Source organism: Pristiophorus japonicus, chromosome 5 (genome assembly GCF_044704955.1).
Source record: "Pristiophorus japonicus isolate sPriJap1 chromosome 5, sPriJap1.hap1, whole genome shotgun sequence".
Lineage (NCBI taxonomy): Eukaryota > Metazoa > Chordata > Chondrichthyes > Pristiophoridae > Pristiophorus > Pristiophorus japonicus.
Window position 1 is genome coordinate 174,909,037 of NC_091981.1, and position 27,990 is coordinate 174,937,026.

The window sequence follows — 27,990 nt, forward strand, 5'->3', positions numbered from 1 at the left end:
ACTATTCAAATGTTCAGTCAGTTATTTACAGTTATATAAGTTTCACACTGAAAACATTTTCATGATTGTCTGTGTTCTCAAACATTAAATTTAAACTGGTCAATAATTACACAAACAGACAATAGAGATTATGTAAAATGGAACAGCAACACAGGCATATTTAAGGTCCACTTTCTAACTAGCTTGGAAAGATTGTAAAAGAACAGACACATTGATCTACAAGCTGCAGCTGGCAGGGTCTTTGGAATGGCATGAAGTGGGCAACAGTCAATACAGCTGAACATTCCTAACTTCATACAATAGAATGTGCAACAACCTCATGGGAGCAGCACAGAAACTTGCTCAGCTACTTGTTCGTTACGGCTTGTTTCCCAATACTGCAGCAATTACTTCTGAGATCGGAGCTTCACCTTGAAGATATTCACGTTGCTCTATCATATCATAGGATAGGACTGGTAAACGCAAACGCACACAATTAATTAACTGTCAATCTTGTGTCCACAGGCACGCTTTGCATTTCTTTATTCACTGTATAATACAAGGCAAACAGTCCTCAGTTCTACCTCAGCAAAGCAGAACAACTGAGTTCCAACTTGGCTGGAATTCATCTTCTGGGTTTGATCATTTCAAGTGTAGTGATTGATGTTTATATTTTAGATGGGCAAAAGGCAGGAATGGAAGTTGGTAGAAATTAGTGCAGGCCTCGTCTCCATTCCAGACTCAAAAGAGGGATCTTTAGTCTGTAGACCAGTCTGTATTTCGCAATAGGCCACTCTAATAATCATCATACATATTTAGGTCCGTGAAATAGGTGTTGGAAAAAGACTTTGCATGAAGATGTGGGTTGAAATATTTATTTCGTTCCTCAAGGATCAAGTTGTTTTTGTTGAAGGCCTGGAAAATAAAGATGTTACTTATTAATACTATCTTATAGATATCACTTTTACTATATTAACCTCACAACTTTGCGGGGGGGGTGGTGGTTTCAGCTTTAAGTCCTGAAACTATTGCAGCGTTTATAACCAGAAATTAATTTTTCAGTCTTGGTGCTGAAGCAGGTCTGGAGGCCAGCAATGTTTACTCTCGTGGAAAATGCGCATGAGATTTTCTAGGGTCAAGCCTAATTGCCTGTGCATGCCTATGGCAATCTGGCAAATTTACTGCTAAAAGCAGAGTGGATCCTATATCTATCAGCCTGTAATGTCTTTCAAATTCCATAGTTTGTGATCAATCTTGTTCTGCACAATGCGTCCCTCACCACCAACTGATCAATGCATTCCCCTAATCAAAATCTTGTACAGTAATCTAGCAAGAAAGATTGAGATCGCTTTCAGGGCTTCTGTAAATACTTCTAAAGGTAACTGTAAAGGCTTAATTTCATTTTTCTACAACACGTGCAGGATAATTTTCAACTTCATGACCTTAGAAGTAATATGGCAGAGTGGAGCGGATCGCTTGCCTGTTATAGAACCTGTCAAATTTTCATCTTATTGATTTCAATGGGATGTAAATCGGATGTGTTCTATAGCAGGTAGGCGATCGGCTCTGCCACATTGCCACCCAGGCGGTGAAGTTGAAAGTTATCCCCATGGTATTATAAAGGACCAATTTAGACAGCTGCTGAACCAAGCTTCCTACAAGAGGAATTATGGGAGCTTCCGGCGCTGATGTCAGGATCTGCTAAAATGATTAGGACAATTTCCAATCAACCAATTTTCATAATCGGGCATGAAATTGCTATTTTAGTGGAAAATGCCTGTTTTCCTTCATAATTACTAATCTACCAATGAAGTCAAAAGAATATGCTTCAATCATGCAATTTCTGTGGTTGAAATTAATCAGTGACTTGTTAATTATGGAGAAAAACAAGTATTTGCTCAATTTTTGTTCAAGGAGGTTTTTACCCTTACGGGTTTTCTGACGAATCTCCAGCAAATCTACCAAATATTCTATTATTATCTTTTATAATTATTATTGTCATGTCTTAATCGAAAAATGTCGACATGAACTGGTAATTTCTACAAACTCCAAGCTGTAATATTCCTTGCTCAGTTGTGTGCCAGGTGACAGTACATTAAACATTAGAAGACAGTAATAAATGAAGGATACGATTTAAAGTTGGAAGTCTCACCTTAATGGCTTCCACCGAATCATATTTATCAAGTTTATTGACATGGTTTGTGATGCTAGCATTGAGGGGAACTGCAGAAATTGGATGGATGACAGTGGCATCATGGGACTGCCGTTGATATCGCTGGCAGTAGGTATATACAATTAATGTTAGGAGACAGCCTAAGATAGAGCAGCTCAATCCCACAGCAATCATATGGAACATGTTGAATTCTGCAAAGAATTTTAGAAACAATGAAAGAAGCACTCATTAACTGAAGTATGAACTTGTTTGCAGCCAATGAAGTAATTTAAGAGTTTTCTTCAAATGCACAATTAGGAAATCAACACCTACCACCACATCTTCTCTCTCCCGCGCTGGATTTGGCAATGTACACTTCTAAGGGAATAATTAAAAAAAAATTACAGTTGTTTATATTGATAAAAATGGTCATTTGAAAATTTAACTAAAGAAAAAGTTCTGAAGTATTGTCAAGAAGCTCTTTTGATGGACTAGTGAGTTTATTCACTTGAGCCATTAACCAGGAAGATTCAATCCCCAGTCTGTGTTAAGCTAGTTGATCCTATTTGGGACAGCGGTAAGGATGGAAAATTTGACCTCAAAACTCTTAAGCTATGGAGTGGATTAGATGGAGCCAGGATTCCCACCCCTGCTTGCTATCCAATGATACCTACTAAAAATAAATAACTTGCATTTATATAGTGTCTTTCACTTCCTCAAGATGGCCTAAAGTGCTCTGCAGCCAATGAAGTAATTTTGAAGTGTAGTAAAGAAGGGAGACATGGCAGCCATTTTGCACACAGCAAAACCCCTCAAACAGCAATGAGATAATGGACACATAATCTGTTTTTATTGGTGTTGGTGAAAGAAAGAAAAAAGAAAGACTTGCATTTATATAGCATCATTCACGTCCACCTCTCAAAGCGCTTTACAACCAATGAAGTATTTTTGGAGTGTAGTCACTGTTGCAATGTGGGAAACACGGCAGTGAACTTGCTCACAACAAACTCTCACAAACAGTAATGTGATAATGACCAGATAATCTGTTTTTGTTATGTTGATTTGAGGGATAAATATTGGCCCGGACACCGGGAATCACTCCATGCTTTTCTTCAAAATATTGCTATGGGATCTTTTACATCCACCTGAGAAGGCAGACGGGAACTCAGTTTAATGTCTCATCCAAAAGATGGCACCTCTGACAGTGCATCACTCCCTCAGCACTGTACTGGAGTGTCACCCTAGATTTGTGCGCTCAAGTGAGACTTGAATCCACAACCTCCTGACTCAGAGGTGTGTGCTACCCACTAAGCCACAGCTGGAACACATTAAGGGATAAATATTGGCCAGGACACTGGGAGAATGCCCCTGCTCTTTTTCAAATAGTTCCTTCGGATCTTTTACAACCACCTACTGGAGGTGCGCTCTTATGGAGGTTGGGAGAGGACAGGATTGGGCATGACTGTGATAGTCTATGTGGTTGAGCAGCCCTTCAACACTAGCTATCAAGGCACACACATCAACAATAGCCACTTGAACTAGGTTTGTGAGGGCACCCAATTATGCGAGATCACATCCCAACAAGGAATGAACACATACAGGAAGAGAATTGATGGAGTAAAGCTGCTGAGAAAATAAAACTAGTCAAGGTGCCCCAAATGAAATAAATTTTACTTAGCCTCTTCTACGGTTTCCATTCCTTAATATATATTTATTGATAATTTGTATTTTTAAAAAGTAACAAAATTACATCAGAAAGACTAGCATAACTAATAATGTGTATATTTCTTTGCAAAATATGAGTATGTGACTGCATGAGACGTGATTTATTTTGTCAATGTATATTGATTTGTTGATATGTGGTTAAATAACCATTTCTATTTAATATTAGTAAAAGTAAAATACCGTGGAATTATAAAATGTGAGTAGGAAAATAGTTGCTTATAATTGGGCTGGTTGAGCCAGCATTTGCAAAGCTAGGATCAATGTGAGCTAAGTAAAGACTTGCTTACACCAGGAATGTGCTTGTATCAGGTTTGAACAGATGTGGGTTCCACTGGAGTCACATGAGAGTTTGTTTTTCATGATAAGCAGCACTTTATGCAGTTAATGCCAGTGGTTACAAAGATACCCATGCTCTGCCAGTGGTCTCATTTGAATCTGTGTGGGATTCTTGCCAGATCTGACTAGAGAAGAGGTTATCGCATGCAGCAAATAAGAGAATAACTGAGTGATTGCCTGTTTCTATTGCCTAATCATCTTTGTTTGTAACTGCTTTTGTGCATATTTCTTTTCTCCCCCATTCTTTAGTTACTTTACCTCTCTGGATTTCAAACTAAATGTCATTCCCCAACTGAGAGAGAATACAAACAAGCTACCTATTCACAGGTTTCTGCCTCTACTCGTTTTTTGTTGCGAGTATAAAACCCTCGTGTTTCCCCTTTTGATCTCTCACAGCCATGCATCAGTTGCAAGGGTGGGTAGGCTGTATTGTATTTGTGAAGTATTTCGGTTGCTATACTGCATGCTTATTACTCACAAAATGGGCAGTGCAGAAGGACTTGCATCCTGCTATCTGTACAATGGAACTTGTGTATGCCTGGAGTCAAATTACCCACACAACAAAATATATATTCATGCATACCGCAATATAGTTCTGCTTGTAGTATGCTACAAAGACGACCTGTTCCTAGACTTTTCCTAACATTGCTCTTAACTCAGCCACCAGGACGCACAAGTCAGTGGCCTGGGAAGGACTGGGAATGTCTCCTCCCCCTCCCCAGTGGAGCGACAATTGGCATCTGCTCAACTTCTCAGCACAGCAGCACGGCTAAAAGTGGGAACTCAGCAGCATAGTGATGAGGGATGGGGGAGGGCGGGGAGGTTGAATACTACCTTGCTGTCTCCCAGTGCTGCTCTTTAACCAGGTTTATTACAATGCCAACTTTTACAAGAAAGAGCTTCCATTTTTAAAATTTCTCGGTGTGGGCGATGCTGCCAGGCGTGCATTAACTGCCAATCCAAATTGCTTGAGAAGGTGTTTTTTTAAATTCATTCTTGGGATGTGGGCATCGCTGGCAAGGCCAGCATTTATTTCCCATCCCTCTTTTGCCCTTGAGAAAGTGTTAATGGACTTTTCCTTGAACATTTTATCATGTCTCTTTGAAATAGTCAGGCTTGTGCTGACAAGTGCCAGGTAACATTTGCACCATATAAACGTGCCAGGTAATGAGGAAGCCCAGTCATCACTCCTTCATCTTTAATGACGCCACAATTGCCAACTTCCCAGCATCAGTAACTTGGGGGTCGCTATTGACCAGATGCTGAACATAAGAAGTAGGTACAGGAGCAGAAGTAGGCCATCTGGCCCTTTGAGCCTGCACCGCCATTTAATAAGATCATGGCTGTACTTCTACCTCAACTCCACCTTCCCACACTATCCCCATATCCCTTGATTCCCTGAGTATCCAAAAATCTATCGATCTCTGTCTTGAATATATTCAATGACTGAGCCTCCACAGCCCTCTGGGGTAGAGAATTCCAAAGATTCCCAACCTTTTTAAATGAATAAATTTCTCCTCATCTCAGTCCTAAATGTCTGACCCCCTCCCCCCACCCCCCCCCACCCCACCCGCAGACTCCCCAGGCAGAAGAAACATGCTCCCTGCATCTACCCTGTCAAGCCCCTTAAGAATTTTACACGTTTCAATGAGATCACCTCTCATTCTTTTAAACTCTCTGGAATATAGGCCTAGTCTACTCAATCACTCCTCATAGTATAATCCCTCCATCCCAGGAATCAGCCTAGAATTAGAATGAATTAAATTAAATGAACTCATCATCATCATCATAGGCAGTCCCTCGATATCGAGGAAGACTTGCTTCCACTCTAAAAGTGAGTTCTCAGGTGACTGTACAGTCCAATATGGGAATTACAGTCTCTGTCACAGGTGGCTCAGACAGTCATTGAAGGAAAGGGTGGGTGGGGAGACTGGTTTGCCGCACGCTCCTTCCGCTGCCTGCGCTTGTTTTCTGCATGCTCTCGGCGACGAGACTCGTGGTGCTCAATGTCCTCCCGGATGCTCTTCCTCCACTTAGGATGGTCTTTGGCCAGGGATTCCCAGGTGTCAGTGGATGTTGCATTTTTCAAGGAGGCTTTGAGGATGTCCTTGAAATCTTTCCTCTGCCCACCTGGAGCTCGTTTGCCGTGTATGAGTTCCGAGTAGAGCGCTTGCTTTGGGAGTCTTGTGTCAGGCATGCGGACAATGGAGCTGGTCGAGTGTGGTCAGTGCTTTGATGCTGGGAATGTTGGCCTGATCAAGAACACTGACATTAGTGCATCTATCCTCCCAGGGGATTTTCAGGATCTTGCGGAGACGTCATTGGTGAAATGAAGTAGACCAGCCATATATATCAGCGCCATGTGTACAAGAGCAGGGCAGAGATTGGTTACTCTGTGATGAGTGGCTCACCTCATAACCTCTTCACCATATACAAGGCTCAAGGTAAGGCATGTGATGGAATGCTCACCAGTTGCCAGGATAGATGCAGCCACAATACACCTTAAGAAGCTCAACACCACTTAGGACAGATCTGTTTAGTTGGTGCCTGCCACTGAACTCAAAATCCATCCCCTCCACCACTGTGGCTGCTATAAGTATGATCTACAGGGTGTAATGCATCAATTCACCAGGTTACTTGACAGTAACTTCTTCTCCTGGAAACTCAACCACTGAGAGAGGCAAGAGCAGCAATATCATGGAAAACCATTGACTCCAATTTTTCCTCCAAGTCATACACCATCATGACTTGAACATATATTAGTCATCATCATCATAGGCAGTCCCTTGGGTATTAGTATTAGTAGTCCTTCATCGTTACTGGGTCAATATCCTGGATTTCCCTACCTAACAATATTGAGGGAATCACCATTACCACAAGGACTGGAGTGATTCAAGGAGATGAACCTCTGCCACCTTCTTTGGGTAACTAGGGAAGGGAAATAAATGCAGCCTTGCCGGTGTTGCCACATCCCAAGAACAAATAAAATAATGCAGCATTCGTTTTACAGCAACATCTGACAAATGGCAATGAGATTTACAAGTTAATCAGTAGTGTTAGTCAAGTGAAGAAGGTTGGCCAGGAAACCTTCCTGCTCTTCAAATTATGCTGATATGTTCAATTGAACAATCAGTCTGGACCTGTATTCAACATGATCTTTTTTGAGCAACATCGCCTCTAACAGTGTCACCCTCCCACAGTGCTGCACATTATAGAGGTCATTTTCTGATTCCAACCATTTAGTTGGAAAATCATGTGCAGTGGAAACTCAAACTTTGGGTGAGCATACCAAGTCAGAATGCAAAATTGTACCTATGTGCTCAGTTGGGCAGCACGACTTGAACCAACATCCTTAAATCAGAGGTCAAAGTGCTACCAATTGAGCCAAGTTGATACAGAAACAATACACTTTAATTATAATCCTCTGTGTGCCTTATAGTTACCCACATTCACATACTGATCTAACCTTTACTTAGACGGAGAATAGCCAAGTCTGACTGCAACAGAACAGCATTATCAGATGTACCATATTTGGTTTGCTACAAATTTTAAACCATCGACGTGTGGATTTTAAGCTCTCTGCTAGCGATGGTCTTCATATAAAATTTGTACAAGGTTCATTCTCCATATAACCATTTTATCAAGAATAAAGAATATCACAGTGATGGTATTTAATATTAATGTACCTTATACACTGGGGACTAACATAAAATAAGGCTCACTATGTTTCAGAATTACAAAAATATTTTTTCTTACACAAATTACGTGAAAGCTACAATGGAATCTAGGTAAAAGTGTACCATCGCTAGTAACTTCAGTGAAAGATTGACAGAAATCCCGGAAAAACAGTGCGATGGCCATTTCCGTGGAGTTACTGTTGATCTTCTGCCAAAGTTGTGGTGAGAGATTGAGGAAACCCCGCAGAAATTCTACCTTTTATGTATCCTTAAAATTCGGTAAAAATCACAGGTTTTTACCCAGTACTGTTCACCTATCAATTTGTTGTTCTGCCTGTAATTTTAGATAACCAATTGGTTTCCTGTGACACTAAACGCAGACAATTATTTCTCAATCTTCAAAGTCTTTCTTTTTGCATGTTTTCCACTAATTCTTTCTGACTTTCAGTTTGATGCACTCTATCCCTTCCCTCCTCTAGTGGTATGCCTAATATTGTTAATCTTTATGGCATTTGGGAGTCCCATCTGGACAGGATTGATTTCTGTGGAGGTAATTTTAACTTTCGACAATAGTGTTAAGTAAGCAATTCTGAATTGGTCACCCATTATACACCCCGCCTGATTTTGCCTTCCATCGACTTCAGTGGAAAGGTAACTGGGGAGAGGTATATAACAAGCAGCCAATATGACATGGGCCATTTTATATATCGGCAAAAGTTAAAATTATCCCGTGTCTCTCGGTATTACTGTTCACTTTGATTTTGCTGCTTTTCAATTTTGGGGATAATGTTACAGATTGCTAATATATGGGTTGGAGTTTCCCCAAGTTATTACAATCCTTTTGGAATAACTATGACACATTAAACTTCCAGTCCCTTTTTGTAGATGATTTGCTTGGTCAGTATTGAAGATTGTAAATGTTGCCACTTCTGTCTATGTAATTATGTTGCACAAATCATATCGTCTTCAAGGCACATTCTGAAGTTCTACATTGACTTCAATGGAAAGGAAAATCAAACTGGTGTATAATGCGCCCTCGTCTGGGTTACATTTCACCCCCAAAATATTCAACAGTTGGGGTAGATATGATTATTTAATGTTCATAGAAAAAACAAGCCCATATAAACAGTAATGATTATGAGCTGTGTTTGCAGTAATCCCTTATCGGTCCCATTCAGCCAGAATACGTACCAGGAATGAAATTGGAGTCGTAGATACAGGATCGACTCTCACTGCTATTCTCAGAGCACTGGTAACCAACAGGGAATAAGATTTTACAGTGACGAATACGATGTTGTGAACCTGAGGCCTCACACTCTGACCACGCTGACCACTCTGACCAGCTATCTGTATTGGAAGAAAAAGAGTGGTAAGCATCCTCTCTGGACAAACATGGTGGCTTCAAACAATCATTTGATTGTTGGAAATTTTGAAATATTTGACTTCAAGCATGTGCAGGTGCCTCACCTTTTTTATTATTGAACAAAGTAGGGAGAACTGGATGGCATAATATGTTTTCATCAATAGAACTAGAAACCTTCATTCCATCAACACACCTTTAGCTGTGAATTTAATTCCCTAACCGGGCTGTTTCTGTCAAATTGATCAGCTGAAAGTTTCCTCTCTCTGTGTTGCATCTTTGACTCCTAAATGAAATTATTTTGGATAGTCCTGACCAAATTCCCCGTTGACCAGCTGATCCATCTGAGAGGCACCAGGCTAAATACTTCAATCAAAATGTTCTCTACATTATAATTCAATCCCACGATTACTATTTAGTTACAGTTTCTGCTACAATGTACTTATTTATCTGACACTGGGCTTTCAAAACTAACAACTGGACTCAGTTTTAGTTGACAGTTGGGCGGATTTAAAAAACACCCTTTTGTTAGAATGTTTTCAATTGGTATTGGAAAATGACCTAATATCAGGTTTACAGAATATAATTTAGCACTCTCCCTCCCTGCAGGAAAAACATAAACAAGCAAGCTGTGAGCGAAACACAGTTTGAAATTCGCCACATTTCTCTAAAGTTATATCATGATGGTCATCATTACAAATTTGCAGAAAACTCATATTTGCAAATGATTTATGGCGGAAGTAATGTGCTCACTGTTGTGTATCTGTAAAGCATGCACTCCCATGTTCTGCCACCAGGGAGTGCATCCCCTGAAGTCCCAAGGGATCCCAGCATCCTTTGGGAGCACTGTATATAAGCCGGCCCCTAAGGCCTGTTACTCACTCTGGAGTGTCTTAATAAAGACTGAGGTCACTGTTACTTTAACCTCCCTGTGTGCAGTCTCAGCTGTGTTAGGAACACAATAACTGGCGACGAGTATACGAATCCAACGCAAAGATGCAGCAAACTGTGGGCATCCTGGAGAAGTTCTCAGAGGGTGAGGACTGGGAAGCCTATGTCGAACGGCTAGGCCAGTACTTTGTAGCCAACAAGCTGGACGGAGAAGGAAGCACTGCAAAAAGGAGAGTGGTCCTCCTCACGGTCTGCGGGGCACTGACCTACAGCCTCATGAAGAATCTTTTGGCCCCGGTGAAACCCACATATAAGTCATATGAGGAGCTGTGTACACTGGTTCGGGAGCATCTTAACTCGAGGGAGAACGTGCTGATGGCAAGGTTCTACACGTGCCAGCGATCTGAAGGTCAGGAAGTGGCGAGCTACGTCGCCGAGCTAAGGCGACTTGCAAGACAATTTGAGTTTGATGGCTACCTGGAGCAAATGCTCAGAGACTTTTTTGTACTGGGCATTGGCCACGAGACCATCCTACGAAAACTTTTGACTGTAGAAACACCGACCCTCAGTAAAGCCATTGCGATAGCACAGACGTTCATGCCCACCAAACAAATCTATCAGCACACAAGTGCGAGCAATGTTCATAAATCAACTGGAACTGTGTGTGCGAGCAGAAATGTACAGGGCAGAAACCATGAGTCTGCAACTGCCAGCAGGCCTCAGGTGACCCAGATGACTCAGAGTCCGCAACAAAGGATGAATGCAAGGCAATTCACACTTTGTTGGCGTTGTAGAGGCTTCCATTCAGCCTATTCATGCCACTTCAAAGGGTATGTTTGCAAGAGCTGTGGAACAATGGGGCATCTCCAACAAGTTTGCAGATGAGCTGCAAGCTCCGCAAAACCTGCTAACCACAACGTGGCAGAGGAAGACCTGTCCATGGTGGATCAAAGCAATTTCAAGCCTGAGAGAGAGGAAGCAGATGCTAAAGTACACGGGGTGCACACATTTTCGACGAAATGTCCACCTATAATGCTAAATGTAAAATTGAATGGCTTACCCGTAGCCATGGAACTGGACACTGGCGCTAGCCAATCCATCATGAGTAAAAAGATGTTTGAGAGACTGTGGTGCAACAAGGCACTCAGACCAGCCCTGAGCCCCATCCACACAAAACTGAGAACGTACACCAAAGAGCTTATCACTGTCCTGGGCAGCACCATGGTCAAGGTCACCTACGAGGGCACGGTGCATGAACTGCCACTCTGGATTGTCCCGGGCGATGGCCTCACACTGCTTGGAAAGAGCAGGCTGGGCAAAATCCACTGGAATTGGGATGACATCCGAGCGCTATCACATGTCGCTGAGGCCTCATGCTCTGAACAAATTTCCTTCCCTTTTTGAGCCGGGCATTGGAAGCTTTTCCAGGGTGAAGGTGCGGATCCACTTGGTCCCAGAGGCACGACCCATTCAACGCAAGGCACGAGCGGTACCTCACATGATGAGGGAGAGAGTGGAAATCGAGCTGAACAGGCTGCAATGTGAGGGCATCATCTCCCGAATGAAATTCAGCGAGTGGGCCAGCCCGATTGTTCCAGTACTCAAAAGTGATGGCACGGTCAGGATTTGCGGCGATTATAAAGTAACTATTAATCGTTTCTCGATGCAGGACCAATACCCGCTACCTAAGGCAGACGACCTATTTGCGACGCTGGCAGGAGGCAAGAAGTTCACCAAGCTCGACCTGACTTCGGCTTACATGACGCACAAGCTGGAGGAGTCTTCGAAGGACCTCACCTGCATCAACACGTACAAGGGACTGTTCATCTACAACAGATGCCCGTTTGGAATTCGGTCGGCTGCAGCGATCTTCCAGAGAAACGTGGAGAGCCTACTCAAGTCGGTACCACGCACGGTGATTTTTCAGGACGACATATTGGTCACGGGTCGGGACACCGTCGAGCACCTACAAAACCTGGAGGAAGTCCTCCAGCGACTGGATTGCGTAGGACTGCGGCTGAAGAGGTCGAAATGCGTCTTCATGCAACTGAAGTGCAGTTTTTGGGGAGAAAGATCGCGGCGGACGGCATTCGGCCTATAGACACCAAGACAGAGGCTATCAGGAACGCACACAGGCCACAGAACATCACAGAGCTGCGGTCATTCCTGGGACTCCGCAACTGTTTTGGTAACTTCCTACCGGGGTTAAGCACCCTCTTAGAGCCCCTACATGTGTTATTGCGTAAAGGTGAGAACTGGATATGGAGAAAAAAAAACAAGTAATTGCTTTTGAGAAAGCCAGAAACATTTTATGCTCCAACAAGCTTCTTGTATTGTATCACCTGTGTAAAAGACGTGCTATCATGTGATGCATCGTCATATGGAGTCGGGTGCGTATTACAACAAGCTAACGTTGCGGGAAAGTCGCCTATGCCTCCAGGAGCTTGTCTAAGGCCGAGAGGGCCTACAGCATAATTGAGAAAGAGGCATTAGTGTGTGTGTTCGGGGTAAAGAAAATGCATCAGTACCTGTTGGCCTCAAATTTGAGCTGGAAACCGATCACAAGCTCCTCATATCCCTGTTTGCTGAAAACAAGGGGATAAATACTAATGCCTCAGCCCGCATACAAAGGTGAGCACTCGCGCTATCAGCGTATAACTATACCATCCGCCACAGGCCAGGCACCGAGAACTGTGCGGAAGCTCTCACTCGGCTTCCATTGCCCACCATGGGGGTGGAAATAGCGCAGCCTGCAAACTTGTTGATGGTGGCGCAGCCCACAGACTTGTTGATGGTCATGGAAGCGTTTGAAAATGATAAATCACTTATCACGGCCCGCCAGATTAGGACTTGGACCAGCCAAGATCCTCTGCTGTCCCTCGTAAAAAAACTGTGTACTGCATGGGAGCTGAGCCAGCATCCCCGTTGAAATGAAAGAGCTAATCAAGCCTTTCTAGCGGCGAAAGGACGAGCTGTCCATTCAGGCAGACTGCCTGTTGTGGGGTAACCGCGTAGTGCTACCCAAAAAGAGCAGGGAGATGTTCATCTTGGATCTCCACAGCACACACCCGGATATAGTAATGATGAAAGTGATAGCCAGATCCCACATGTGGTGGCCCGGCATCGACTCTGACTTAGAGTCCTGTGAACAGCAATGCAGCGTGTCTGCTCAGTTGAGGCACCACTAAGTTTAAGGTCCTGGCCCTCCAGACCATGGTCAAGGATCCATGTCGACTATGTGGGTCCATTTCTCGGTAAAATGTTCCTGGTGGTGGATGCTTTTTCAAAATGGATTGAATGTGAAATAATGTCGGGAAGCACTGCCACCGCCACCATTGAAAGCCTGCCGGCCATGTTTGCCATCCACGGCCTGCCTGACATACTGGTCAGTGATAACGGGCCATGTTTCACCAATGCCGAATTTGAAGAATTCATGACCCGCAATGGGATCAATCATGTCACCTTGATCCCGTTTAAACCAGCCTCCAATGGGCAGGCAGAGCGAGCAGTGCAAACCATCAAACTGAGCCTTAAACGAGTCACAGAAGGCTCTCTCCAAACCCGCCTGTCCCGAGTACTGCTCAGCTACCGCACGAGACCCCACTCGCTCACAGGGGTGCCCCCGGCTGAGCTACTCATGAAAACCTGCATGATCAGGTAGAGAGCAGGCGGCAGCAACAAAATGTAAACGATGGTCACGGGAAATTGATCTGAATGACCCTGTGTATGTGCTAAACTATGGACATGGTCCCAAGTGGATTGCGGGCACGGTGATAGCTAAAGAAGGGAGTAGGATGTTTGTAGTCAAACTAGACAATGGACAAATTTGCAGAAAGCACCTGGACCAAACGAGGCTGCGGTTCACAGACTGCCCTGAACAACCCACAGCAGACACCACCTTTTTCGAGCCCACAACACACACCCAGAGGATCAACGACACCACCCCGGACTAGGAAATCGAACCCATCACACCCAACAGCCCAGCAAGGCCAGGCTCACCCAGCAGCCCTGCAGGGCCAACAACACGCCAGCCCAGCGAGGGCACAGCCAACACACCAGAACAGACATTTGTACCGAGGCGGTCCACCAGGGAAAGAAAGGCTCCCGACCGCCTCACCTTGTAAATAGTTTTCACTTTGACTTTGGGGGGGGGAGTGATGTTGTGTATCTGTAAAGCATATTCCGCCACCAGGGAGTGCATCCCCTGAAGTCCCAAGGGATCCCAGCATCCCTTGGGAGCACTGTATCTAAGCCAGCCCCTAAGGCCTGTTCCTCACTCCGGAGTGTCTTAATAAAGACTGAGGTCACTGTTACTTTAACCTCCCTGTGTGCAGTCTCATCTGTGTTAGGAACACAATGCTAACGTTGCAAGGGAATTTCAGTACCAAACTGAGTAGTTAAGGGTCTGACATTTATTTTTGCTTAAGTATTTATTCTGTCCCCCATACCTGGACAGGGCTGTGTGTTGCACAGTGCTTCTTCAGTGTGCAGACCCAGACAGATGTCTCCACCGTATGCAGGTGCAGGATTGTTGCAGGAACGTGTTCTCATGTAATGCCCACCTCCACAGGTGACGGAGCACTTTGACCAGGAAGACCAACAGGACCAACCACCGTCCACTTAAAATGAGAACAGATAATTAATTAGTAGGCACTTTTCAAAATGTTTCTTATACACTGATTATACATTCTTGTCTTCAATTCCCAAGCAAAGTCTCCAGAAGTCAAAAATAAGGTGACCTGGACAGCACAATTTACAGTGCATGCATCTATTTGAACTTAACTTAATTATTTTTCCACTTACAAAAGAATATTATTTTTAACTATGACCAAAGGATATGAATCCCCAATTGCTATATTGTGTACAATTCTGGTCACCATATTATAAAAAGGATATAGAGGCCTTGGAGAGAGTGCAAAAAAGATTTAACTGGCTGGGTCTCGGGAAGGCTGAAGGGTGACCTAATAAAGGTCGTTAAAACTATGAAAGTTTTTTTTTAAACAGTAGACACAAATTGTTTCCACTTGTGAGCAAGAGCAAAACTAGAGGCCATCAATTTCAGATAGTCACCAAGAAATCAAATGGAGAATTCAGAAGAAACTTCTTTACCCAGAGAGTGTTGAGAATGTGAAACTCTCTACCCAGCACAGGGAAGTGGTTGAAGTGAATCGTACAGATGCATTTAAGGGGAGGCTAGATAAGTATATGAAGGAGAAAGGAATAGAGGGTTATGCTGATAAGAGTTAGATGAGGAAGGATGGGAGGAGGCTCGAGTGGAACATAAATGCCGACATGGACTGGTTGGGCCAAATGGCCTGTTTCTGTGGCTCAGTGGGTAGCACACTCGCCTCTGAGTCAGAAGGTTGTGGGTTCAAGTCCCACTCCAGGGACTTGAGCACAAAAATCTAGGCTGACACTCCAGTGCAGTACTGTGGGTGTGCTGCACTGTCAGACGTGCCGCCTTTCGGATGAGACGTTAAAACATCAGTCATTGAAGGTTGGCATGCAGGTACAGCAGGCGGTTAAGAAAGCAAATGGCATGTTGGCCTTCATAGCGAGGGGATTTGAGTACAGGGGCAGGGAGATGTTACTACAGTTGTACAGGGCCTTGGTGAGGCCACACCTGGAGTATTGTGTACAGTTTTGATCTCCTAACTTGAGGAAGGACACTCTTGCTATTGAGGGAGTGCAGCGAAGGTTCACCAGACTGATTCCCGGGATGGCGGGACTGACATATCAAGAAAGACTGGATCAACTGGGCTTGTATTCACTGGAGTTCAGAAGAATGAGAGGGGATCTCATAGAAACGTTTAAAATTCTGACGGGTTTAGACAGGTTAGATGCACGAAGAATGTTCCCAATGTTGGGGAAGTCCAGAACCAGGGGTCACAGTCTAAGGATAAGGGGTAAGCCATTTAGGACCGAGATGAGGAGAAACTTCTTCACCCAGAGAGTGGTGAACCTGTGGAATTCTCTACCACAGAAAGTTGTTGAGGCCAATTCACTAAATATATTCAAAAAGGAGTTAGATGTAGTCCTTACTACTAGGGGGATCAAGGGGTATGGCGAGAAAGCAGGAATGGGGTACTGAAGTTGCATGTTCAGCCATGAACTCATTGAATGGCGGTGCAGGCTCGAAGGGCTGAATGGCCGACTCCTGCACCTATTTTCTATGTTTCTATGTTTCTAAAACGAGGCTCCGTCTGCTCTCTCAGGTGGATGTAAAAGATCTATTTCAAAGGGGAGTTATCCCCGGTGTCCTGGCCAATATTTATGCCTCAATCAACATAACAAAAACAGATTATCTGGTCATTATCACATTGCTGTTTGTGGGAGCTTGCTATGTGCAAATTAGCTGCCACATTACAACAGTGACTACACTTCAAAAAGTACTTCATTGGGTGTAAAGCACTTAGACGTCTGGTGATCGTGAAAGGTGCTTTATAAATGCAAGTCTTTCTTTTTGTATATCCTATGTAATCCTACGTATATTTATATAAGGGTTCTGCTGTTGGAGGCAGCCTGGTTCTGATGTCAGTGTTGCAATATAAATGTGGCTGCAACAGTGCCTTCCACAGCAGGGAGGCTCAGTTAAGGTGTGGTTTTGTCCTGTGTAAATGGAGGCAAAAAAATGGTGGCAGGAAACCACCACAGATGACATTGATAAAAATGAACCTGGCACCCTACATTTATTAGAGCACCTTTACATGCCAGCAGTGTAATTTCTGCTCTGCAGGCCAGTAAAGACCTTTCCCCAACATCAAGGGAGCTTTGTTTCCAATCATAACTGCACATGCACAGGTCAAAATTACTTTAAATTTGCAAGCACAAGATTCAAAGAACCGCATGCCACCGGTGCTCTGAAATCCATTCTGCAATGTATTCGGGGCAGAGCACAAAGCACCAGCAGCCTTAATCCACTGCAGAAGCAACTTCATAATATAAACACAGCACAATATGCTCCTTTAATTCAGTGGGATGGAGGAGGGTTGCAACAGAGCAACAAAAATTTGAAAGCTGGAAAAATACATAAAAAGAAGCAACAAAGGTTTGGAAGTGGAGGGATAAAGACATTCATAACTCTTGCAAAGTTTATCTCACCAAATCTGAAAAATGATTCATTCTTGCTAGATGACATGTAGGAATTTTCCATATATATAAATTGCTATAATCTTTTTTTATCCAGAATACCACAAATTGGCATCTAAACAAAGCAGTGACCCCATCTGTATGCATATGTAAATCAAATACACAACATAAAGTTCCTTCTCCATCAGTGTCTTGTTGCAATATCAGGCTACAGACTAAAGAAACTCAATCTGCAGATTTTGTATTTACTCAAACATGACACAACTGCGCTGACATTGAAGCTCAATTTGGGGGCTGTAAAATTATTGTTATGTTGCTTTCTTTTCAGTTACTGATAATTTTTCAATTATTCCTGTAGAGCTGGACCTGATTTCTATGTGTATTTTCTTCACATATTGTCTGGCAGATGCAGAATACTCTTTGAATCAACATTATAAACAAAGCAGCAACATAAACAAAAATTGAGGATTAAGTGACATCTGGGATGCAGTTTACTCAAACCTTAATATTAGCTTGTGCTGATGAAAGAGATCATGTTAAACGAGTACAACTCCCAAGTTCTCTGATGGCCAGTGGTAGGACTCAGCAATATAGGTCATGAAGGTCCAAAGTTCGACCCCAGATTAAATGAAATTGTGTCCCATTCTATTACAATGCCTTACAAAAAAAACCACTTGGGGCTGAATTTTAATGGGGAATGCGGGTTGGGGGCTGGGCGGCTCTGAGGCGGTCAGGAAACCCGAGAGAATGGATTTCCCGCAGGCGCTGCTGACTTTAACGGCAGGGCCTAAATTGCATGGGAAGCCACTGTTTCCCACCTGCAGTCAGCCAGATGGAGAGGCTGGCTGGCTGGGCCCGGGTAGGCCTCTGGCAGTTAGGCCACACAGAGGAGAGAGGGAGGGATCGGGTGGGGGCCGGTGTCGGCTGGAGGAGGATCCGGGGGGGAGAATGGATCAGGGCTGGACTCCTGAGCATCGGAGCGTGGGAGGGAGAGCCGATGGGGACCGGTGTCCTGAGCATCGGTAGGGGTTGGAGGTGAGGGGGAAAGAGGAATGGGGCTGGTCTGAGGATCATCGAGGTGGGTGGGGTGGGGGTAGGAGGAGGTGGAGTCCAGGAAGGCGTTTGGAGGCCTTGTGGGGGGGGCGGTCTCTGATCGCAGGGGGTGGGTTAGGCAGGGACCCTGGAGCCAAGAGGTAGGTATAAAGGCACTTACCTCCGGGATGCAGCAGTCCTCGCCTTGCTGTAGCTGGTGAGTTTTATGAAGTGTGCAAAACACGACCAGCTACAGTTAAACACAAAATGGATGTTAAAGAGGCTTCCATCCTCGTTCTAATATTTAAATAGACTGCCCGCCTCCTGGTAGCGGGTTAGCTGCCCGCCTCCGTTAAAACCAGAAGTGGGTGGGTTGGAGGCGGGTTCACATTTTTAACACTTTAACTACCCCCATGCTCCCAACCCACCAATTTTTGGGGGTTAAAATTCCTCCCTTGGAGATTGCTTTAATCTTTAATTACTTCAACTGACAACCATTTAAGTTTCATCTTATTTCCCTTTGTTTCATGCCAATTCATGAACCTTTAAAATTTGTCACTGAAAAAAGTTTGGGAATGATAAGTTTCTCTTATAAACAGTCTTCACTGGTTAGGAACATATTTCTTTGATTTTAGATAGGACAGCTTAGAATAGCTAGTTTACTATGGATCATTTTAAGACAAGGGAGAAGTGACAGATACCTCAGTCATAATAAACAAATTATTTCCCATCTTACACAAAGTGAAGGAACCTTTGCCGTATATAGATAGATACGGTAAGAATTTTTGTTTTTATAAGGACGATGGGTCACCCAATAAATACTACAGCCTTTGCAACTTGTACGATTTGAATTATGATATAGAAACATAGAAACATAGAAAATAGGTGCAGGAGTAGGCCATTCGGCCCTTCTAGCCTGCACCGCCATTCAATGAGTTCATGGCTGAACATTCAACTTCAGTACCCCATTCCTGCTTTCTCGCCATACCCCTTGATCCCCCTAGCAGTAAGGACCTCATCTAACTCCTTTTTGAATATATTTAGTGAATTGGCCTCAACAACTTTCTGTGGTAGAGAATTCCACAGGTTCACCACTCTCTGGGTGAAGAAGTTCCTCCGCATCTCGGTCCTAAATGGCTTACCCCTTATCCTTAGACTGTGACCCCTGGTTCTGGACTTCCCCAACATTGGGAACATTCTTCCTGCATCTAACCTGTCTAACCCCGTCAGAATTTTATATGTTTCTATGAGGTCCCCTCTCATTCTTCTGAACTCCAGTGAATACAAGCCCAGTTGATCCAGTCTTTCTTGATAGGTCAGTCCCGCCATCCCGGGAATCAGTCTGGTGAACCTTCGCTGCACTCCCTCAATAGCAAGAATGTCCTTCCTCAGGTTAGGAGACCAAAACTGTACACAATACTCCAGGTGTGGCCTCACCAATGCCCTGTACAACTGTAGCAACACCTCCCTGCCCCTGTACTCAAATCCCCTTGCTATGAAGGCCAACATGCCATTTGCTTTCTTAACCGCCTGCTGCACCTGCATGCCAACCTTCAATGACTGATGTACCATGACACCCAGGTCTCTTTGCACCTCCCCTTTTCCTAATCTGTCACCATTCAGATAATAGTCTGTCTCTCTGTTTTTACCACCAAAGTGGATAACCTCACATTTATCCACATTATACTTCATCTGCCATGCATTTGCCCACTCACCTAACCTATCCAAGTCGCTCTGCAGCCTCACAGCATCCTCCTCGCAGCTCACACTGCCACCCAACTTAGTGTCATCCGCAAATTTGGAGATACTACATTTAATCCCCTCATCTAAATCATTAATGTACAGTGTAAACAGCTGGGGCCCCAGCACAGAACCTTGCGGTACCCCACTAGTCACTGCCTGCCATTCTGAAAAGTACCCATTTACTCCTACTCTTTGCTTCCTGTCTGACAACCAGTTCTCAATCCATGTCAGTACACTACCCCCAATCCCATGTGCTCTAACTTTGCACATCAATCTCTTGTGTGGGACCTTGTCGAACGCCTTCTGAAAGTCCAAATATACCACATCAACTGGTTCTCCCTTATCCACTCTACTGGAAACATCCTCAAAAAATTCCAGAAGATTTGTCAAGCATGATTTCCCTTTCACAAATCCATGCTGACTTGGACCTTTCATGTCACCTCTTTCCAAATGCACTGCTATGACATCCTTAATAATTGATTCCATCATTTTACCCACTACCGATGTCAGGCTGACCGGTCTATAATTCCCTGTTTTCCAGTACCTATTACTGGCCAAGCTATCTTTACATCTTTAGAAGCTTCAGCATCTTCTACAAAGGACACCCCAATAGCTCTAAAACTATATGCAATTTGTATTTTTTAATTGTTTAAATAATAGGCCATGCAGCAATCAATGTGATAATAAATCTACTTTTGTATAATATGAATTCAATTGATTGCACGTTGGATTAGGGTCAAAGAGCCCTGGGTTTGAACCCCAGCAGGGCCCACTTAGCCCATTATCCTTCTAAATTGGATAAAATGAGTATGAGCTCTCAGGATGTTGGAGGAGGCTGTAGGGAATCTGCACAGTATTTGTCGAGTACTGTCTTTTTAAAAAAAGAGGGAGAGAGAAAACGGTAATTATAGACCGGTTAGCCTGACATCAGTAATGGGGAAAATGTTGGAATCAATTATTAAAGATGAAATAGCAGCTCATTTGGAAAGCAGTGACAGGATCAGTCCAAGTCAGCATGGATTTATGAAGGGAAAATCATGCTTGACAAAGCTTCTGGAATTTTTTGAGGATGTAACTAGTAAAGTGGACAAGGGGGAACCAGTGGATGTGGTGTAATTTGGACTTTCAAAAGGCTTTTGACAAGGTCCCACACAAGAGATTGGTGTGCAAAATTAAAGCACATGTTATTGGGGGTAATGTATTGACGTGGATAGAGAACTGGTTGGCAGACAGGAAGCAGAGAGTCGGGATAAATGGGTCCTTTTCAGAATAGCAGGCAGTGATTAGTGGGGTGCCGCAGGGCTCAGTGCTGGGACCCCAGCTATTTATAATATACATCAATGATTTAGATGAAGGAATTGAGTGCAATATCTCCATGTTTGCAGATGCAATTAAGCTGGGTGACAGTGTGAGCTGTGAGGAGAATGCTAAGAGGCTGCAGGGTGACTTGGACAGGTTAGGTGAATGGGCAAATGCATGGCAGATGCAGTATAATGTGGATAAATGTGAGGTTATCCACTTTGGTGGCAAAAACATGAAGGCAGATTATTATCTGAATGGCAGCAGATTAGGAAAAGGGGAAGTGCAACGAGACCTGGTGTCATGGTACATCAGTCATTGAAAGTTGGCATGCAGGTACAGCAGGCGGTGAAGAAGGCAAATGCCATGTTGGCCTTCATAGTTAGGGAATTTGAGTATAGGAGCAGGTAGGTCTTACTGCAGTTGTATAGGGCCTTGGTGAGGCCTCACCTGGAATAATGTGTTCAGTTTTGGTCTCCTAATCTGAGGAAGGACATTCTTGCTATTGAGGGAGTACAGTGAAGATTCACCAGACTGATTCCCGGGATGGCAGGATTGACATATGAGGAGAGACTGGATCGACTGGGCCTGTATTCACTGGAGTTTAGAAGGATGAGAGGGGATCTCATAGAAACATATAAAATTCTGACGGGACTGGACAGGTTAAATGAAGGAAGAATGTTCCCGATGTTGGGGAAGTCCAGAAGTAGGGGTCACAGTCTAAGGCTAAGGGGTAAGCCATTTAGGACTGAGATGAGGAGAAACTTCTTCACTCAGAGAGCTGTTAACCTGTGGAATTCCCTACCGCAGAGAGTTGTTGATGCCAGTTCATTGGATATATTCAAGAGAGAGTTAGATATGGCCCTTACGGCTAAAGAGATCAAGGGGTATGGAGAGAAAGCAGGAAAGAGGCACTGAGGTGAATGATCAGCCATGATCTTATTGAATGGTGGTGCAGGCTCGAAGGGGCGAATAGCCGACTCCTGCACTTATTTTCTATGTTTCCATGTCTTTGGGTACTCCTGGCTGTCAGAAATAGAAAGAAAGATCAACATCAATTCATACTAACATCTGGTGGTGTCGAGATATGTATGTTTATTTTGCTCACTTTCCCTCCTCTCTCCATGTATAATGTGCAAGAAAGAATGATCTTTATTATAGGAGAGAGGATTAATTAGCAATCCCTTGGGAAAGAGTGACCATAATATGGTAGAATTCTTCATTAAGATGGAGAGTGACACAGTTAATTCAGAGACTAGGGTCCTGAACTTGGGGAAAGGTAACTTCGATGGTATGAGACGTGAATTGGCTAGAATAGACTGGCGAGTGATACTTAAAGGGTTGATGGTGGATAGGCAATGGCAGACATTTAAAGATCACATGGATGAACTTCAACAATTGTACATCCCTGTCTGGCATAAAAATAAAAGGGGAAGGTGGCTCAACTGTGGCTAACAAGGGAAATTAGGGATAGTGGTAAATCCAAGGAAGAGGCATATATATTGGCCAGAAAAAGCAGCAAACCCGAGGACTGGGAGAAATTTGGAATTCAGCAGAGGAGGACAAAGGGTTTAATTAGGAGGGGGAAAATAGAGAATGAGAGTAAGCGTACAGTGAACATAAAAACTGACTGCAAAAGCTTCTATAGATTGGAGGGTGAAGAGAAAAAGATTAGTGAAGACAAATGTAAGTCGCTTGCAGTCAGAATCAGGTGAATTTATAATGGGGAACAAAGAAATGGCAGAACAAATGAACAAATACTTTGGTTCTGCCTTCACTAAGGAAGACACAAATAACCTTCCGGAAATACTAGTGGACCGAGGGTCTAGCGAGAAGGAGGAACTGAGAGAACTGAGGGAAATCCTTATTGGTCAGGAAATGGTGTTAGGGAAATTGATGGGATTCAAGGCCGATAAATCCCAGGGCCAGATAGTCTGCATCCCAGAGTACTTAAGGAAGTGGCCATATAAATAGTAGATGCATTGGTGGTAATTTTCCAACATTCCATGGACACTGGATCAGTTCCTATGGATTGGAGGGTAGCTAATGTAACCCCACTTTTTAAAAAAAGAAGTGAGAGAGAAAACGGGGAATTATATACCGCTAAGCCTGACATCGGTAATGGGGAAAATGCTGGAATCAATTATTAAAGATGTAATAGCAGCGCATTTGGAAAGCAGTGACAGGATCGGTCCAAGTCAGCATGGATTTATGAAAGGGAAATCATGCTTGACAAATCCTCTAGAATTTTTTGAAGATGTAACAAGTAGCATGAATAAGGGAGAACCAGTGGATGTGGTGTATTTGGACTTTCAAAAGACTTTTGACAAGGTCCCACACAAGAGATTACTGTGCAAAATTAAGGCACATGGTATTGGGGGTAATGTATTGACGTGGATAGAGAACTGGTTGGCAGACAGGAAGCAAAGAGTGGGAATAAACGGGTCCTTTTCAGAATGGCAGGCAGTGACTAGTGGAGTACCGCAAGGTTCAGTGCTGGGACCCCAGCTATTTACAATATATATTAATGATTTAGACGAAGGAATTGAATGTAATATCTCCATGTTTGCAGATGACACTAAGCTGGGTGGCAGTGTGAGCTGTGAGGAGGATGCTAAGAGGCTGCAGGGTGACTTGGACAGGTTAGGTGGGTGGGCAAATGCATGGCAGATGCAGTATAATGTGGATAAGTGTGGCAAAAACAGGAAGGCAGATTATTATCTGACTGGTGACAGGTTAGTAAAAGGGGAGGTGCAACGAGACCTGGGTGTCATGATACATCAGTCATTGAAAATAGGCATGCAGGTACAGCAGGCAGTTAAGAAAGCAAATGGCATGTTGACCTTCACTGTGAGAGGATTTGAGTATAGGAGCAGGGAGGTCTTGCTGCAATTGTACAGGGCCTTGGTGAGACCACACCTTGAGTATTATGTACAGTTTTGGTCTCCTAATCTGAGGAAGGACATTCTTGCTATTGAGGGAGTGCAGCAAAGGTTCCCTAGATTGATTCCCGGGATGGCAAGACTGCCATATGAAGAAAGACTGGATCGACCATGCTTATATTCACTGGAATTTAAAAGAATGAGGGGATCTCATAGAAACATATAAAATTCTGACGGGACTGGACAGGTTAGATGCAGGAAGAATGTTCTCGATTTTGGGGGAGTCCAGAACCAGGGGTCACAGTCCAAGGATAAGGGGTAAGCCATTTAGGACCGAGATGAGGAGAAACTTTTTCACCCAGAGAATTGTGAACCTATGGAATTCTCTACCACAGGAAGTTGTTGAGTGCAGTTCGTTGGATATATTCAAAAGGGAGTCAGATGTGGCCCTTACGGCTAAAGGGATCAGGGGATATGGAGAGAAGGCAGGAGTGGGGTACTGAAGTTGCATGATCAGCCATGATCATATTGTATGGTGGTGCAGCTCGAAGGGACGAATGGCTTGGTCCTGCACCTATTTACTATGTTTCTATATACTGATAAGACCAGAAATGTTCAATTTATTTACAAACAGCAGCTTTACTCTGATTGCCACGCAGTTCAAAATCCTGACTTCCGTACCTGGGCAAGGCATGATATTACACTCCTGATATTCCAGTGGTTGTCCTAGACAGGGAAGCCCTCCATTCCTTGGCTCGGGATTATTGCACATTCGTTTGCGACTCCGAATTCCTCGGCTGCAGTCTCTGCTACACTGTGTCCAGGGTAGCCAGGCAGACCAAGCACCATTGACTGTGTAAGCAGAAAATCTCCCATATCGTAAGATACTTCCAGAAAACCCTGTAGGAAACAAGGGGAAAAAGTCAAGGAACTGAAGTTCTAAATTCAGAAAGCAAAACTGCTTACCTATGGGGAAAAAAGAATGGTGGTGGAGCGAATATTTTATTAAGCCAACAATATAAAACCCTTTTCTATCATCAGGGAGCCAAAGTAAAATGAGCTAAATAATAAGTTTCCAATTACAAGTGTAATGTTTTAGCCATAGGTTAACTTGACTGAATACTGTTTAAGGAAAATCATTTTTTCACTTAAGATGGATTGGTAAATGAAATGGGTTTAAGGAAATCAACATTCTTCTGGACACCTTTTTGCCAAAATAAAGTATCAAGTATAGTTAGAGGTCTAAAGCAGACCTTGTTGGTGCTAGTCATTTAATATTATCACAAGTGTTCAGTGGGGCTGCAGTTTGCAGTTTAAAGAATAAATATACTTTGTTGCTTTAAAGAAGCTTTTAATTTGCACCATTAAAGATACAAATTATTTCAACAGTAACACTTTATCAGCTAGCACAGACTAGATTCTACAATTATTAAAGAAAAAGGTATCTTTTTAATATATATATTCAACAATTTCTTCTGAATTTTAATTCATTTTTAACATGAGTGAATCAACAATGGAAGTTAAGCTCAAAGAAAATAATGGTTCTATATAAGAATGCAGCATTTGGAGGGATTTCTTAAAGGAAATACTCTTTTAACTAGCACTTTCAGACAACTGTTAAAATGACGAGCACAGGTGCAATTTTTTGTAAGTCATTTCTAAATGGTTACGTGCTGGTGCAAACCTCACTAAGTCACTAGCACTCAATTCTCCGAGGTTCAACAGCCACATCGTTATTCACATCACCAGATGCAGACTTCGATGGGTGCGGTAGATTGAATGTAAGTGAAAATTCGAGACATAAGGACAATGAAAGGCTGTATCACAATAAGGTGACAAAAGTTTTCTGAAGTCTTTAAGGAAGGCTCAAGAGGCATCTTCACTGTGGCAGTCCTTGCCTCAGCTGACGCTGCAGAGGTCTAAAAAGTGGCAGGCAAAAAGGAAGGGAAACATAGAATTTTATATCACAGATGGAAACTTAGTTAAAAGAGTATTTCCTTGAAGAAATCCCTCCAAATGCTGCCAGCTCTTTGAAGGAGTTATTCACTTAATCCCATACCCGTTCCCCTTATCAATGTTTTCTTTTTGAAGTATTTATTCATTTCTCTTTTAAAAGCTTGTGGATTTAGCTTCCGCCAATGTTTCTGGTAGGGCCTAACAACTTCTGCAAAAATAAATTTCTCCTGCTCTCAATCTCTTCATACTTTTGGTGATGACCTTAAATTTATGTCCTCTAGTTACCAACTCAATTAAAAGCAGAACGTATTATCCCAATTTATGTTATCAAAACCCCTTTACTGTAGTTGTCAAACAATTGAACTTGCCTGCTTTAGCCTTACTAAATAGGTCAAAGGATCGATTTTAGCATCCATTATATCTTGCCAACAGGCGCAGATGGAGAGTATCATTAAATATTGGAAAGACCAAAGCCATTGGTGTTGAAATTCGGTGACACTGTTTTTGAGGCGGTATCACCGTCTGAATGGAGATTTTACCGCTAGGTGGCAGTTACTCAGTTGCTGCCTCCAACCACGAAATTCAGTTTTGCCACCTGAAAAGGGGATTGCAGCATTAAATCAGACATTGCACTCTACTTTGGAGGCAGTAAGTGGCCTTAAGTGGGGGGGGGGGCAAGTGAGGTGGCAACATCCAGGCGGCAATCATCATTTGTAACTGCGCCACAGTCATACTGCCGCCACCTGGATTCAATTGAGGCGGTGATTGACCGTGGCATCACCTCGTGCGTATCTACCCTTCCTACACACTCACTCACAGGGTGAAGATGGCAGATGCAGCAGCAGCTCGCCAGCGCGCTCACCGCTTCTCCAACGCCGCTCTCGATGTTTTGCTTGATGCCCTGGATAATCGTCGAGAATTACTGAGCACGGAGGCTGGAAGGAGGCACAGGCCCAAACTTTTCGAAGGCTCTGGCGGGAAGTCGCTGAAATAGTGTCAGCGAGTGACACGGTGCCCAGGACAGCGAGTCAATGTCGCAAGAAGTGGAATGACATGATGCGAGTGGTGAGGGTGCGTATATTTTACATTAACCTGAACATGCCATGCTCTGAGCTCAATGTGCAGTCTCTCCTCAGTGTGAATGTGTCTGACCCCATACTCTACATGGTTGAGGTCAGATGCAATGCTCGCATTTGCAGCCTCACTGACCCCAAGGGCCTGCAAGCGCCGTTAACCTTCCTACTCAGTTGTGGAGACCCACCCCTCATCTTGGTACCTCCTCAGTCTTCATATGTGTCTGGAAGTTGCTATCCTCACAGTAACTGTTAGGTCCTGGCCCCCCTCATTCAAGCTTTGCCACATTCTCGCAGCTAATGGAAGTTACATCGACCTTTACAGAGTCTCATACACTAACATGTTCTGAACAATGTAAGGCACTTCGGACAGACAGATAGAAGGGCACTAACTCTGACGTTCACTTTAATCTTACAGGCCAAGCTCGCACAGATCCGAACAGACCAGATGCAGACTGGAGGAGAGGACTCTGAAGCGCAACCCCTAACTCCGGTGAAGGAACGTGTCTCGGCCCTAATGGGCGCACAAGTGGGTGCAGTGGGTGAGGCCGAGCCCCCTCAGGACAATGACGGTACGTTGAGTTCCTTTGCAGCCTCCCGCAGCCCACTAAGCCCTGACACCCCAATCCTTCACCACTTTCCATGAAACTGACATTCCAAATGCCTTTCCCAATCCTGGCCCCCTACCCTGCAGGTAACCACTCTTCTCTGCCTTTGTGCTTTCAGATGATGATTCAGTCGGCCAGGAGCCTGCACGTCAGCCTTCAACTGCGGGTGATGGTGGAGAGGAGGAGGA

The 27,990-nt window shown here is 43.8% G+C and overlaps 1 protein-coding gene across 1 annotated transcript in view; it reads right to left on the minus strand.

Annotated features, from left to right (window-relative positions):
• Positions 1–774: 774 nt before the first annotated feature.
• Positions 775–27,990, minus strand: part of sema5a (sema domain, seven thrombospondin repeats (type 1 and type 1-like), transmembrane domain (TM) and short cytoplasmic domain, (semaphorin) 5A) — a 188,730-nt gene continuing 161,514 nt past the window's right edge. The window contains exons 16-21 of the mRNA XM_070880009.1: positions 24,847–25,065; positions 14,569–14,739; positions 9,061–9,216; positions 2,465–2,509; positions 2,132–2,343; positions 775–894 (exon numbers count right to left, since the gene is read on the minus strand). Of these exons, the coding sequence (XP_070736110.1) occupies positions 775–894; positions 2,132–2,343; positions 2,465–2,509; positions 9,061–9,216; positions 14,569–14,739; positions 24,847–25,065 (923 nt within the window). The remainder of the gene's footprint in view (positions 895–2,131; positions 2,344–2,464; positions 2,510–9,060; positions 9,217–14,568; positions 14,740–24,846; positions 25,066–27,990) is intronic.